This window comes from Manis javanica, chromosome 15, assembly GCF_040802235.1.
Source record: "Manis javanica isolate MJ-LG chromosome 15, MJ_LKY, whole genome shotgun sequence".
Taxonomy (NCBI): domain Eukaryota; kingdom Metazoa; phylum Chordata; class Mammalia; order Pholidota; family Manidae; genus Manis; species Manis javanica.
The window spans coordinates 70,766,615-70,780,482 of record NC_133170.1 but is presented as its reverse complement, the minus strand read 5'-3'; the positions used below and the strand labels follow the sequence as shown (position 1 = coordinate 70,780,482).

Below are 13,868 nucleotides of genomic sequence, written 5' to 3'. Positions count from 1 at the left end.
AATGCACACTTGTCCAGCGGCCAGGCCCCTCAAGGGGGCCTCCTTTCCCACTGCTTACCTTGCTCAGGCCTCATGACGAAGGCTGGCCAGTATGGCGGAGCGCTCCAGGATGAACAGCTTCACCTGGGGGTCCCCAACACAGAGTCACATCACAGCCCCTGAGTGACCAGTCCCACCCCCACAACACCCAGGATGCTGTAAAGCAGGGGTGGGGAGTAGAAACCCCTCTTAAAAGACAGCAGTGTTGGTGCTCAGGGGCAGCAAACTTGACCTAAGCCGTTCTGGGTTTTTCGAGATTCAGTCCAGCCTCCCAAATGATTCATTCGTCAGCAGTGTTCTCGCTGGCTATCACCTGTATTATAATTAGATTTGTATTTTTACTTACATTGATTCACTTTTAACCCCTTCTAATTGGATCAGTCATATTCACTGCTGTATGACCTACTCTCCGTTCCCCCGGAGACAAAAGCAGTGTCAGAAGTTACAAACTCCCTCCTCTGCTGTAAATGTATGTCACATGGTCTACAACCTTGCACACCTGAATGAACAGAAAAGCTGGGTGGGCTCAGTGCACAGTGACATTTGTGACTCTAGAAAGAAAGACTATATACAACCCAGCTCTGGCCCTTACCAGGTCCATGTAGGGAGCAAGGGCCAGGGATTAATTAAAGGTGAGTGTTGACCTGGTTTCTTACTGGTGTCCCTTGTGTCTGCTGTTTGATCCTGGGACAAAAGAAGGACTCTTGCCATAAGTGCGCAGTGTCTGTGAGTATACACCCCAGCCCTCCTACACAAGAACACAGACCCAGAGAGGGCTGTGGCTTCCTTCTGTACACACAGCAAATGACTGACAGCCAAGACCAACCCAGGACTCGTAGGCAGGGGCCTGGTAACCCTCCAGCCCACATGTGTGGTGCTTGGGGCATGGACACTGGTCTCATTCTTAACCCAGAGGAGGTGAGGTTTCAAGCACCCTGATGCTCCCAAAGTTTTGGGGGCTGGAGCTGACATAAAGAGTGGACCTCACCTGCTCCAGCTGGCCCTCAGTATCCTCGATGTCCAGGGTAGGTGGCTGTCTCTGATGCTGGCACACTAGCTGGAACAGGTTGAGAGCTGCCATTCTAGCGCTTCCCAGGAGCAGTGTCTTCTCAGCTGCTGTGTTCTGGATCTGAATCCACTTGGATTCCTGGGGAACACCCCCCACCTTCCCAATTAAGGTGTGAGCTGGCTGGAGTTGGACTGGGGCTTCTCTCCCATCCACTTCCAGCCATCAGATGTCCCCAAAGGCTCTGGGTGCTCTGCCGGTAGGGGTGCAGGAACCGAGTTTTTGCGTTCTGTTAGGACTGGCCTCTGAGGCTCTTCAGCGCTTTCTGATACCTGGATTTGCCCACTGTGCAGCTGCACTGCATCTCTTGGGAAATTATGTGCTTAATCACTCCTGCATCCCTCTCTGGTGATGGGAGGCTGGGGTCCTGTGCGCCCGCCTCCTCCCAGCTGGCCAGGCGTACCGCGTGCAGCGTGTGCTCCCGCGCCGCCTCCAGGCGCTCCACCAGCTGCGCTCGCTGCTGGCCCAGCTGAAGCAGCTCCTCCTGCCAGGCATCCCGCAGCCGGTGCAGCTGTGCGCCGGCCTCCTCCAGCTCCGTGAGCCGCCGACGCTCCGAGAGCCTCAGCACCGCCTGCGTGTTGGCCAGGCCGTCGAAGCGCGCCACCAGCTCGGGGACCTCCTGGAACTGGGAGGGGGTAGGCAGGTGACTCACCTGGGCCTGCAGCCCCGGCGCTCCCCACGCCACTGGCCCTGCGGCGTCTCCACAGTTAGCCCAATGGTAAAATGGGAGCAGAGCAGGGCCCCTGCCCTAGAAGTAAGGATTACCCCACCCCTCCTACCTCCACTCTCAAGCCTAGTTAAGTACCAGTGCCTGTGATTAACATTTAATTGTTTCATTCAACCAATATTTACTGAGTGCCAGGGTCCCTCCCCACCCTCACACACACCTGCCTGGGTGTTCTTGAGTAAGAGTTACCATTCTGAGCCTCAGTTTCCCCGTCTGCAAAATGGGGTTGACAATAAGAGGACCCATCTCACTGGACCTTGGGGTAAATTCAAGAACAAAGCGTGTCCCTGGCATACACCTAGTGTTCATAAGGGGTGATTCCTGGCATATCGTTAGCAGTGCACAGTTCTAAAGCAGACCCTGAGGCTACTCAGCGCTGAGCTCCCAAAACCTGCCTGGCGCTCACCTCAGGCAGCTGCTCCAGCGCTTGCCCCAGGAGGCGCGCGCAGGGCTCCAGGCCCTCCAGCCGGCGCTGCAGCCGCGCGCGCTCCCCCTGCAACTCCTCGAGCTGGGCCTGAAGCCGCTTCGCCTCGGCCTCCTGGCGGCCCGCCCGGTGCCGCTCCTCCGCCGCCCTCTGCAGCGCGCGGCTGCGCCGGGCCTCGGCGTCCTGGGGCAGGGGATGGAGAAGAAGCGACAACCTCAGGACTTGGGCGCCGCTTCCTCCCCGTCCCCAACTTTTGCACATTGAGCCAGGGGTAGCAAACAGGTGGCCTATGAGCCAAATTCAGCCAGAATCTCTGGTTTTAGTTAATTTTGCTCATCCACTCTTTAAAAAATTAGAATTCTTTAGGCAGTGCGCTTGTGTTGCCCACAACTCCCTTTGTATTAGTAAGCCCACCTTTAAAATTTCTCTACCCGTCTGACCCCTATAGGATTTTTAATGTGCCCCATGACCTGCCTTCCTGACACCAGTGCCCACCTACCTGCAAGAACTTATCAAAGCGGACAAAGGACCCCGTTAGCTCCTGCTCCTTCTGTTCCAGCTGTTCCCAGCGCTGTTTCCGAGCTGCCATCATGGTCTGGAACACCTGGGGAGTGAGGAGTGGGGGCGGTGTTTGGGGGTTCTAGTCATCCAACCCCGCCAAGTTTACTCCTGACCTCTCTCATCTGTTGTCCCTGATCTTGCCCTGCACCCCTGCTCAAATCCACCCATGGTTCCCACCACTGCTGACGAAGGCCAGATGTCTCTGCAGTCTCCGCTCAGCAGATCCTTGCCCTTCTTTCCAGCCTCTTCTTACACTCCGACACTGTCTTCCAGCCCCTTGACCATCTGTTTTGTCCTTGATTCCAGTCTTTGCATATGCTGTTCCATCTGCCTGTTTTTCCCACCTTACCCACTGCCCATTTGCTGAATAAGCTGACTTGCCCTTCAGCAATCCCTAAGATGTCACTTCCTCCAGAAAGCCCTCCTTGACCACCCTCATGCAGAGACAGGAGTTTTCTCTGGGCTCCCACAGCCCCTTCTCAGTGCTTTCCTCCTCATAGCAGTCACCACGTGGACACTTGCATGGTGCCTTCTCTAGACTGTTAGACCCATGAGGGTGGAATTGCGGTGAGACCTCTAGACACAGTAGGTGCTCAGGGCACATTTATTTGCACCAACAACTCATCTTATTTGATCCCCATTTGACAGATGGGGAAATCATGGTTCAGAGTGGTGAAATGACTTGTCTCAGACCTTGTAGCTAATAAGTCCCATCGCACTGCTCACTACCATTTATTTTCCAATGAGAGCCAAAAAGTCTCAGGGACTGCAGTGGGGACTCACCTCCTTCTGGGCCCGCAGGTCCCGATCTGCATCCATTAGCTCTTGCCTCCTTTCCAGGAGATGCAGCACCGGTGGGAAGTGGACCTCAGTCTGCTCCGGGATCTTCCTGGAGGGTTTCAAGGAGGAGGTAGGAGTGAAGGAGACAAGCGTCAGGGCCCCAAAACTCCCCACTAGTACCCGAAATGCTCCCACTAGCCCCCACTAGCGGTTGAATTATTCCTTCTTACAACAATTGCACTGAGCACCTACTCTGTGCCAGGCACTGTTCTAGGCACTGGGTTGCAGCTGTGAGAGACACAGGAAAATCCCTGCCCTCCAGGAGCTGGCATTCCTCTGGGGGTGGGGGCCACAAAAATAAAGCTAGCAAATAATAATAAACAATGATAGTACATGGTAGGTGCTAAGAAGAAAAATTAAGCAGACAAAAAATATCTTTCAATAGGGAAGTTGAAAAGTCTTTCTAAGGGGAAGAAGGAGAAAGTGTGTGGATCTCTGCAAGGAACAGATTCTAGGTCCAGGAAACAGCCAATGCCAAGGCCTCTACTCCTCAAGTGGAAGGAGCTTGAGGAGGCCATGTAACTGGAGAGGAAGGAGGAAGCTTGAAGGAGGGGTGAGATGGAAATTGAGATGAGAGAAATTGTGAGGGTCAGACTGAGGAGGACCATGGGGGAGGGAGGGATTTGAGCAGAGGAGGGGTTCCTCCTGCTGCCATGGGGAACAAGGACAGCAGCAGGGGCAGGGCAGCTGCAGGAGACAGTGATGGTGGAGTTACCCTGAGATAATGGGGTTTTGATCAGGGTGGTTGTAGGGGAGGTGAGAGGGGGGTAGGTTCTGGCCGCAGGTTGAGATCGGAGCTGATGGCAGGGTTGGTGAGAAGGGAGTCAGGAGCCAAAGGGGAACTTTAGTGGGAAGGATTGCTGATGGAAGGTTGAGATGGTGCAGAGGTCAGCTCCTTGCTATGGCCAAGCTGAGACGGAGATGCCCATTAGACCTCTGCAGGAGGGGTCTGGGAGGAGGCTGGGGTCTGGAGCCAGGTGGTCAGGGGAGCACACAGCCCCATAGGGCCGGCTGGCCAGGGAGCGGAACAGATGCCCCAACATTCCATCTGGTGGGGCTTTCTATCCCTGGCCTGGAGGAATCCCTCTCCTTTTACAGATTCTAAGACTGGTTTGGGATCCTTGTTCACACTGCTGACCCCAAAGCAGGCACGGGACAATTTCCTCCACTCTTCCTTTAAAGTGCAGTTTGCAGGGAGGAGGGCAAGAGTTCACGGAGTAATTCCTTCCCACCTAAATGCCAAAGATTTAATCTCTGGCTGGATGTCAGCCACAGGTGGAGATCAGGAACAGATTCGAGAGCTGGGCCCAGCTCTGCCCTAACTAGCTCTGCCCTAACTGCCCTAACTTAGGGAAATCGCCATTTCTTTCTGAGACTCAGTTTCTTCCTCCATGAAATGGGGGCAATAATCCCCTACCAGGAACTGTCCAAGGAAGCCAGGTCCCGGGGGTGGGGAAAAGCGATGGGCCACCCCACCTCCTGACCCCCTCCCAGCCCTCCCAGCCCTCCCTGCCACTCACATAGGCAGTTTCTCTTGCAAGGCCAGTTGAAAATACTCCTCCCAGGGCACTGCCATTTTCCAGATGGTTTTGCACTAGGCTAGGAGGCCCCCGGGGGGCTCCTGATGGAGGGTGGTGCCACAGTGTGCTCAGTACTCCCAGAAGGCAGCCATGACGCAGGCCTTGGTTGCCCAGGCAACCAACGACACAACATTCCACTGCCAGCGGAGGCCAGGGGAACCCGCCCTGGGAGGGGAAAGGAGGGGGCTGCAGGGGCAGCTTCTGCCCCTTCCAGAAAAGGCTTTAATTCCCAGTCTGAACTAGGGTGCAGTAGAGAGGACATGGCCAAGAGTTTACCCCCTTGTGCCCATGTCTGGCCAAGCCTCTTCCAGGCTGGGTGGGAAGGAACTCTCTGGTATGGCTGTATGCTCAGTTGTCTGCTCAAAAGAATAATTACTGAGCACCCACTGTTTGTCAGGTCCCGGCACAGTCATTCACTCTCTAGCAAGGGCTGAGAGCTTCCTATGTTCCAACTCCTTGAGGCCCCCTCCCTTTGCTGGGGATGGGACTACCTTGGCTATGTGTCACTGAGCCCCCAGCCTGGTTTGGGAGATACAGAGGGGCCATGAGACCAGCTTGGAAGGAAACCAGGATCTGGATAGGGACGATGAGGTAGGGCAGGAGCTGACACAGTTTGAGCAGTTACTGTGGTTCAGACACTGTGGGAAGTATCTACATGTAGTATCTAATCTAATCCTTAAAACAGCATTGCAGGGGGTGATATGCAGGAAAAGGACTCAGAGTCCAAATACCCATGGATCCTCCATGGAAATAAACACTAGAGTCTTGTCATCTCTGCTTCTGATAGTTTTATTTTTCTGTTTTAAGTAATGTACTTTTTCATATAAGAAATGTATTTTCATATTGTAGAGTAATGTTAACATAAAAACCTATGGTTACCTGTAATGCCTCCAGTGCATAAGACAATGTCTGAGCATTTTGTTAGTGCATATTTTTAAAAAATGGACCTAAAATAATGTACATTTCATCTTTGCGCATTTTGTATTAAATTGCACATACTATCTGTGTAATTTCACGAGAAGTTACAAGATCTATGGTCTAATTTTTTCTTGATTTAAAAATATTGAGGTATAATTTACCCAAAGTAAAATTAATTTTCTTCATGTACAGTTCTATGGGTTTTGGCAAACACGTGGTTATGTTGCCACCACCACAGTCAAGATGCAAAGCATCTCCATCCCCCTAGAAAGTCCTCCTGACCCTTTGTAATCAACCTTGTCCCCACCTGGCCCTGGCCACCAATCACCCGTTCTCTGACCCTGTAGTTTTGCCTTTTCTAGAACATCATAAATGGAATTATATACTTTGCCATGTAGTCTTTTGAGTCTGGCCTTTCATCCAGCAATGCTCATTTGAGACTCATTCATGCTGATGTGTTTATTGGCCCTTCATTCTTTTTCATTGCTGAGTAGTATTTGATTGTATACTATAGTTTTTTTTATTCTTTCTTCAGTTGGGTTATTTCTAGCTCTGCGCAATTATAAATATAGCCTGTGTGCACATGTAGTTTTTTGTATGTGAACATAAAGCTTTTATTTCACTCCTGTAAATATGTGGGAGTAGGATTACTGGGTCATATGGTAAGTGTACATGTAACTGTATAAAACATTGCAGACTGTTTTTCAAAGCGGCTGTACCTGCTTTTTTTTATATTCCCACTAGCAAAGTATGAGAGTTCGAATTGCTCCACATCCTTACCAGAAGTTGGTATTGTCAGTTTTTTTTTAAAGTCATTCTAATAGATGTTGGAGCTGCATGGATTACTTTTTCATTTAGAGATTGTTGTAGATTCACATGCAGTTGTACGAAATAATACAGAGACATCCCATATCCCTTGCACCCAGGGTCCCCCAGTGGTAACATCTTACACAATCTCAGCAAATATCATAACTAGAGATTGGCTATGATGCAATCTACAGACTGACTCACATTCCACACTTTTACATGCACTCATTTGTATGACTGTGTATATTTAGTTCTATGCAATTTTATCACATGTAGACTTGTGTGACCACCACACAAGAACCTTCATGTCAAGGATCCCTGGTGCTGTCTTTTCATAACCACAGCCACCCTCTCCCTCCCACCTCCTTACCTACCACCCCCCAGCCTCTCATGGAATTTCCATCTGTATAGTTTTGTCATGTCAAGGATGTTATATAAGTGGAATCCTACAGTATATAACCTTTGAGATGAGCTTTTCTCACTCTGCATAATTTTCTTGCGATCCATCCATCCATCCTGGTAGTCACATGTATCAGTGTTCATTCTTTTTGATTGCTGAGTCCAAGGTATGGATGGACCACAGTTTGTTTAACTATTCAGGTTGAAGGACATTTGGGTTGTTTCCAATTTTTGGCTATTATGAATGAAGCTACTATGAAGAGTCATGTTCTGGTTTTAGTGGGAACATAAGTCCTCATTTCTCTGGTATAGATACCCAAGAATGCAATGGCTGGGTCACATGGTAAGTAGATGTCTAGCTTTTGAAGGAAATTGCCAAATTCTTTTCCAGAATGGCTGTAAGATTTTATATCCCCACCAGCAACGTATGAGTAGTGATGCCATTTTTCTGCATCCTTGCTGGTATCATTACTTTTTGTTTTAGCTACTCTGATAAGTGTCTCGTGATATCTCATTATGATTTTGCTTGGCATTTCTCTGCGTCTAATGATGATGAACATCTTTTCATGTGCTTATTTGCCATCTGTATATCCTCTTCAGCAAAATATCTGTTCATGTGTGTTACCTATATTTTAATTGGATTGTTTTTTTAACTGTACAGTATTAAGACTTTTCCATTCAAGTCTAGATGTTCCAGATAGTTCTCTGTCAGATGTTTTCTCCCAGTCTGTAGCTTGTCTTTTCATCATTTTCACATGGTCTTTTACAAAGCAGAGTCTTAAATTCCAGTAAGGTCCAATTTAACACATTTCCTTTATGCATTGTGCTTTTGGTATCAAGACTAGGATGGGATTTGAACTCAGGCTATCTGGGTGGGGATCCACCCTCTTAGGCACAGCACTGTAGACAGAGTGGAGCCTTCTTGGACATTTCCCTCCTCAGGCCCGTTGCGTTATGGGTTGAGTTTGTTCTCCTTGGTTCCTGTCCCCGCTGCAACAAGTAACTGAAAGGCAGAGACACAACAGTAAAGCAGAGCCGAAGTTTTATTTGAATACACTCTAAGGGAGGAGTGGGCCAGTGTCCAGATAAATGAATGCCCTGAACTTTTAGGGGAGGGCCTATTTATCAAGACCTAGCTGGGAGGTACTTCTCTGATTGCCCAGGGAAGGTCATTTGATTGACAGCTCTAATTATACACCCAGTCCTCTTGGTGCACAAGTCTTTCCCCAAAATGCACACAGGAAAACCCATGGCAGGGTGGGGGAGCAAAACCGCAATTTTATTTTAATAAGATTACGAGGAGGTGTGGTTTGGGCAGTTCTTGTTTTGTTCGATTGCACCCGTGCTGGGATCAGTTTGGCCTGGTCCTGATAGGTGAGAAGTTATCTCCCTGCAAAGCCTTTGTTGTCTTCACGTGGGACCCCCTGGGCAGTTTTTTCTCCGTGTACTTCATCTTCCCTTCCCCAACAGTTCCCTCCTTCCCTTCCCAGAGGGGGCCATCACCTTGAAGCTGATATGCATCCTTCCCTTCTGAATTTCTATTCCTTTAGAGGTGGTTTTTTGCAAATGTGTATTGAGCACCTACTATGTGCTGTGTGAGGATACAGCAGTGGATAAAACAAAACCTGACTTCATGGGCCTTACAGACTAATAGGGAGGCCAATGAATCACATAACTGTGCAAATATGTCGGAACATTTTGATAGGGTTGGGGGAGAAGTCTAGAGGACAAGGATGGGGACAGGGAGACCTCCTAGAGGAAGTGATGGGTGAACCCAAACCTGAAGGCTGAGGAGCGAGTAGAGGAGAGGAAGTGTATTCCAAATAGAGGGAACATGTGTGAAGGGCTTGAGGCAGGAGGATGTGGCCCCCTTCCAGAAGAGGACAAAGGTCTGTGGGTTGCTATGCAGAATTCAAAGATGATGGGATGTCTCAGGACTGGCTATGGGCAAGGAGAGGCCAGACCTATGCTACAAGAAGCCCAGGGGAGTTAAGTGACTCTTCCAAGTACACAAGGCTGAGCAATGATGGGCCCTGGTGTTTATATAGAGATAACTCAACCCAACACTGCCTTGGGACTGTTGTGGCAGAGAGAAGGTCCCTATACAGTTTGTCTTCAGAAGGCTGGAACTGTGGCTTTAGCTCTGCAGCCAGCTAATCCACCCCCCAGACCTCAGCATTCTCCTCTGTTAAATGGAGTGTTGCTCATACTCCTCTTGGGGCTCCCCTGCGGTGTTGCTGAGGCAGAGGTCCCAGACTCCCACCTCGCTCTGTCCTGGTGTTCTGGGGAATGGGTAGGGTGGGACAGATGAATGACAACAGTATACAACTTCTCAGCTAACCTTGCCCTTGACCTCAAACCCACAGCTCTGGAAATATCCACTCTCCCACCCCCACCTCCAAGTCTCACGCTTGGATGGTTTCCTGCTTCCTACTTCTCCATTCCATGGCGGGGGCAAGGAGGGGTCACGTTGAGTAGGGCAGAGGAAGGAGGAAGCAGGGATGCAGACTGACAGACAGACACCTTGTTTTCAGGCCGTGGGAGGAGGGGACTTTTTGCTTCCTCGGCAGTAAGCCTGCAGGAGGGGGTTTTGGAAATCCTGCCCACTCCTCCCACCTCTGCCTCCTGTCCCTTGTGGCTGCCTGCCCAGAATCGTGCCCAGTGATCACAAATGGGGCTTTGTGTTCCCGAGACAAAGAACATGTTCCTCACCCTCCAATCTGGGCTGAGGCTCGTCTGCTTTGCCCTGATCTTGGCCTTAGAAGGGATAGTGCCACTTCCCAGGAGGGGAAGCTAAGGTCTAGAGACAGGTCTGTGGAGCCAGAGGAGGGGTCTACCTCCTGGTTTGGGGGTGGAGGTGTAGCTGAGCACTGGTGAGTTGGCAATTATTAAGCAGCCATCCTAGGCACTTGAATGGAAAATCATAATCAATCATTATGATATGATTATCATAATGAGAGAGGCAGATTCCAGCCCTGGAGGGGAACTGAATTCTATTGAACCCCAAGAGTGTGTTTTCAGTCTTTCTTATGTGCCAGATGGTGTGGGAGGCAAGGCATGAATCAGACATTGTCCCTGACATTTAGGAGATAAGAAGAACATGTAAATCACCACCAAACAAGGGAACAAGAGACCAAGGTCACCCAACAGAGGCAGTGATGGGGCTGGTGGGGGGTGGTCATCTCTGCCTTCCTGGCCATCTATCTTCCAGGGCTTCATGGAAGCCAAGCTGGGAAGCAGAGGCAGCTTTCAGAAACCTGAGGGAACACAAATTATTTTGTGAATATAAAAGCAGCACGTGCCACCATGTCTTAAGAAAGCCTCCAGCTTCAGCTCTACCCTGATGCCTGCTTCACTGTCTACATATCACTGCCAACTTCCTACTGAGAGTAAATTCTTTAGCTGCCAGTTACTTTTGTCTGGTTTCCCTCTCTACCCAGAGCCCCAGCGGAACAGGGCTGGGCCATCTTATTCCCACTGTATCCCTACTGCCTAGTACACAGTTGGTGCTCAATACATATCTGCTGAAGAAAAATAATATTTTATATACACACACACACTCATACACACATTTTTTACAGCTATATAGTATTCCATGACATTGATATTAACACTGTCTGTACTTTATCCACCACCCCTCTTTATCTTTATTCAATTGTATTAGAAGGACTTAAACAAGGAAACAGGTAGAAAAAGGAATGTAACGGTTTTTCTGATAGAAGGAACTGAGAGGGGAAGGGCCATGTTGGGGTAGGATAGCAGATATGAATAACATCTTAAGAGTGTTAGATTTGTGAGTGGTGCCTAGAAGGCTATGCATCTAGGGAATCTCATGCCCAGGGGTGTGTTGTTAAACTGGCTCTCCAAAAAAAGAAAAAAGTAGCATGAACTGAGAGTCCAGCATGGTGAGACACAGGCACTTTCGGCTCTGTGACCCGGCCACCTGCAGGTGCCCAGGCCTGGCCCTGCTCTGATGGTAGGAGTCCTCTCCACTCCGTGTCTGTGAGCTCTCCCTGGGTGCTGAGCCTGGCATCACAGATGAAAGGGTCGGGGGCAGGGCTCAGCCAGGCCGGATAGTGGGGCTCATCAGAGCACAGGATTCTGTGGTGTCTCTAGAACATTTCTCAGCTGGGATGCAAACCCCCAGATTCCCCCAGCTAAGCAACCAAGAGCCACACTGGTTCCTGAGGTGTGGCCGCTCCATCCATCCCTGGAATTCAGGGCTGGGCCTGGCACTCCACCCTGACCACATCTTCATGACCCAGCCTCAGAGCTCAGCCACCTAGTGGGCTCAGTGTCAGGCACAGTAATGGGTTCAGGACATCCCACAATGGCCATGACACTTTTTGAGCACTTGCTGTATATGAAGCTGTGCAAAACATCTGACATTTATTTCATCCCCTCCTCACATCCATCCTGAGAGGTGGACACTGTTATTATTCCCAATTTACAGAAGAGGAAATGGACGTATCAAGAGGGTAGCTCACTTGTCCAAGAACACCCATCTTGTAATTGTAGGTGCCAGGATTCAATCCCAAGTTGGCTGGAGGCTAAAACCTCTACTCTTGAATCCTGAGCTCAGCATCTCCTCCCACTTGAGGTTTTATGAAGCACCTACTGTGTGCATCCCATGGGTGCTAGATTATACAGGGAGTTGGCAGCAAGATGATCATGGGTTTGTCTTTAAGGAGTTTAGAGGAAGGGGAAGGGGAGGGGGCTAACCATTTATCGAGGACCTACTGTGTACCAGTAATGATGTCAGGTACCTTACACTGCTGTCTTGATTAGTTCTTACAACCATCTCGTGACAAAGGTGAACCTCTTCCCAGGTGCCAGCCCAGGCCTGATGCTCATGAGTCTGCCCTCCCCTCTCCTAGTGGGGTGGTCTCTAGCAGGTCACACTCCTTCTCTGGACCACCTTCCTCCTTTGGTCCCTTGACAGGAGTTGCCCTAGGAGACTTCAAACCCTGTGCCAGTTTCAGCTCAAAGCTTCTCAGAACAACAGGAAGTGACCAGGCCATTCGGAAAGTCTGGGGACTCAGGCACAGCCCCGGGTGAATTGTAGGGTCAGATGCCTGATATTGGACAGGTGACAGGGCTAGCTCCCTGGAGGCTTGGCTGGCACAGTCCATAGCCTTCATAACTGCCCTGGAGGGCCCAAGGGAGGGTATCTGGGAATGGAACTTCCTGCTCAGCTCCGGAAGCCAAGCCGAGATAGCTGGTGGCAGTTTGGCTGGCATCCCAGGTGGCCCCAGAACTAGGCGCCCCCGCCCGTCCAGGTTCTATCAGCAGTCTCTGGGGCTGGGGAGCCTATCTGAGGTCTCTACAGGATTTCCAAAAAAGAAATTCAGCCACAAACTCCCACCTAGGTGGGGGAAAAGGAGGGCCGGACCCCTGTCTTGAAGTAACACTCACATAGCAAGTACCATTTCCCCCAGAGAGAAACTGGGGTGAATGATAAAAATTATGGGGGGGTACTTTACTCTTTGGGGGATACCACTCTTCTGGATCGACTCTCATAAGCTGTGAAGGATATTGCAATACTTCTAATCTTTGCAGCCAGCCCTAGTAGACTCATTTCCCAGATGAGGTAACTGAGGCCCAGTGTTTGGAAGATGGAGGACTCCCCAGACAGTGGCTGACTGGGGAGAGAATTCCAGGAGTCTGAATCCCTCACCAGGCTGGCTGAGGTGCTGGGTGGGAAGTCAAGGAGGGAGCCTGCAAAACAGATGCTGGGCTGCGCCTGTGGCTGGGGAGGCCTTCCAGTCCCTCCGGTCTGGGCGTTGGCTTCTGCACTCATTGAGCAGGGACCTTCCTATTGGTGTTCAGCCCTGGGCTGGCCGAAGTGAGTCAGGCTGGGTGCCAGCGCTTCTAAGAACCTTAGGCAAGTAAACAGCAAACTCAAAGGGAGAAATAGTGTGCGCCAGTATCTGCCCTGAAACAAGCCCTTCCCGCCACATTTAAAACTTGAAAAATTCAGTCCTGGAGCTGTAGGAGCAGAGAAAAGGGGAAGAAAACCTCTGACTGGACCTGCATCTGTTTCCTTCATACCTGATTCTCTCAAAACCCTGTGAACAAGATACTGTTTTATTCCCATTGAAGAGAGAAAACCAGACCAACACACAGAAAGGTTAAGTGACTTACCCAGGACCACACAGCCACTAAGGGATGGAGTCAGGATTCAAATCCAGGAAGGCAAACCAATTCCTGACTGTGAGGCCTCTTGGAAATTATTTAATCCCTCTAAACCTCAGTTTCTTTATCCATAAAATGGGGATAATAGTACAATGGTACCAAGCGCGTAGAGTTACTGTGAGGACCCAAGACGAGCTAGTCCCTGCAAACGCCTAGAACAGCACCTGGCACACACCTGCTCAAACAACTGTGGATGACTTTTGTCATCGCTGTAGTGTATTTTATCCTCCAGCCTTCCCCCCACCACCCCCGGCCGCGGCTCCCTCCCCCGCAGTGCCAGCCTGTGACGTGGGACCCGCCGCTCACTTCGTC

At 50.3% G+C, this 13,868-nt stretch overlaps 1 protein-coding gene across 2 annotated transcripts; it reads right to left on the bottom strand.

The window, feature by feature from the left end:
* CFAP73 (cilia and flagella associated protein 73) lies at positions 1-8,397 on the bottom strand. 2 transcript variants are annotated; one of them, XM_017645044.3, is made up of 8 exons: positions 5,178-8,397; positions 3,601-3,706; positions 2,756-2,860; positions 2,239-2,439; positions 1,509-1,730; positions 1,028-1,186; positions 272-352; positions 39-123 (listed from the first exon to the last, which is right to left on the bottom strand). In XM_017645044.3, exons 1-7 carry the CDS (start codon positions 5,231-5,233, stop codon positions 320-322), a joined length of 882 nt encoding a protein of 293 aa, XP_017500533.1. In that variant the 5' UTR covers positions 5,234-8,397; the 3' UTR covers positions 39-123; positions 272-319. The 2 variants fall into 2 exon arrangements, with proteins under 2 accessions (XP_036849149.1, XP_017500533.1); XM_036993254.2 differs by lacking the exon at positions 272-352 and having other exon boundaries at positions 1-123; positions 5,178-8,396.
* Positions 8,398-13,868: the final 5,471 nt, after the last annotated feature.

Bases quoted from the DNA above. Each gene is read 5' to 3' on its own strand.
- CFAP73 (XM_036993254.2), bottom strand. From the start codon at position 5,233: ATGGCAGTGCCCTGGGAGGAGTATTTTCAACTGGCCTTGCAAGAGAAA. The intron at 2,440-2,755 runs GTAGGTGGGCAC...CCCCTGCCCCAG, and splicing joins GCTTTGATAAGTTCTTGCAG to GACGCCGAGGCCCGGCGCAG. The intron at 1,731-2,238 runs GTGAGCGCCAGG...ACCCCCTCCCAG, and splicing joins CGCTGGAGCAGCTGCCTGAG to TTCCAGGAGGTCCCCGAGCT.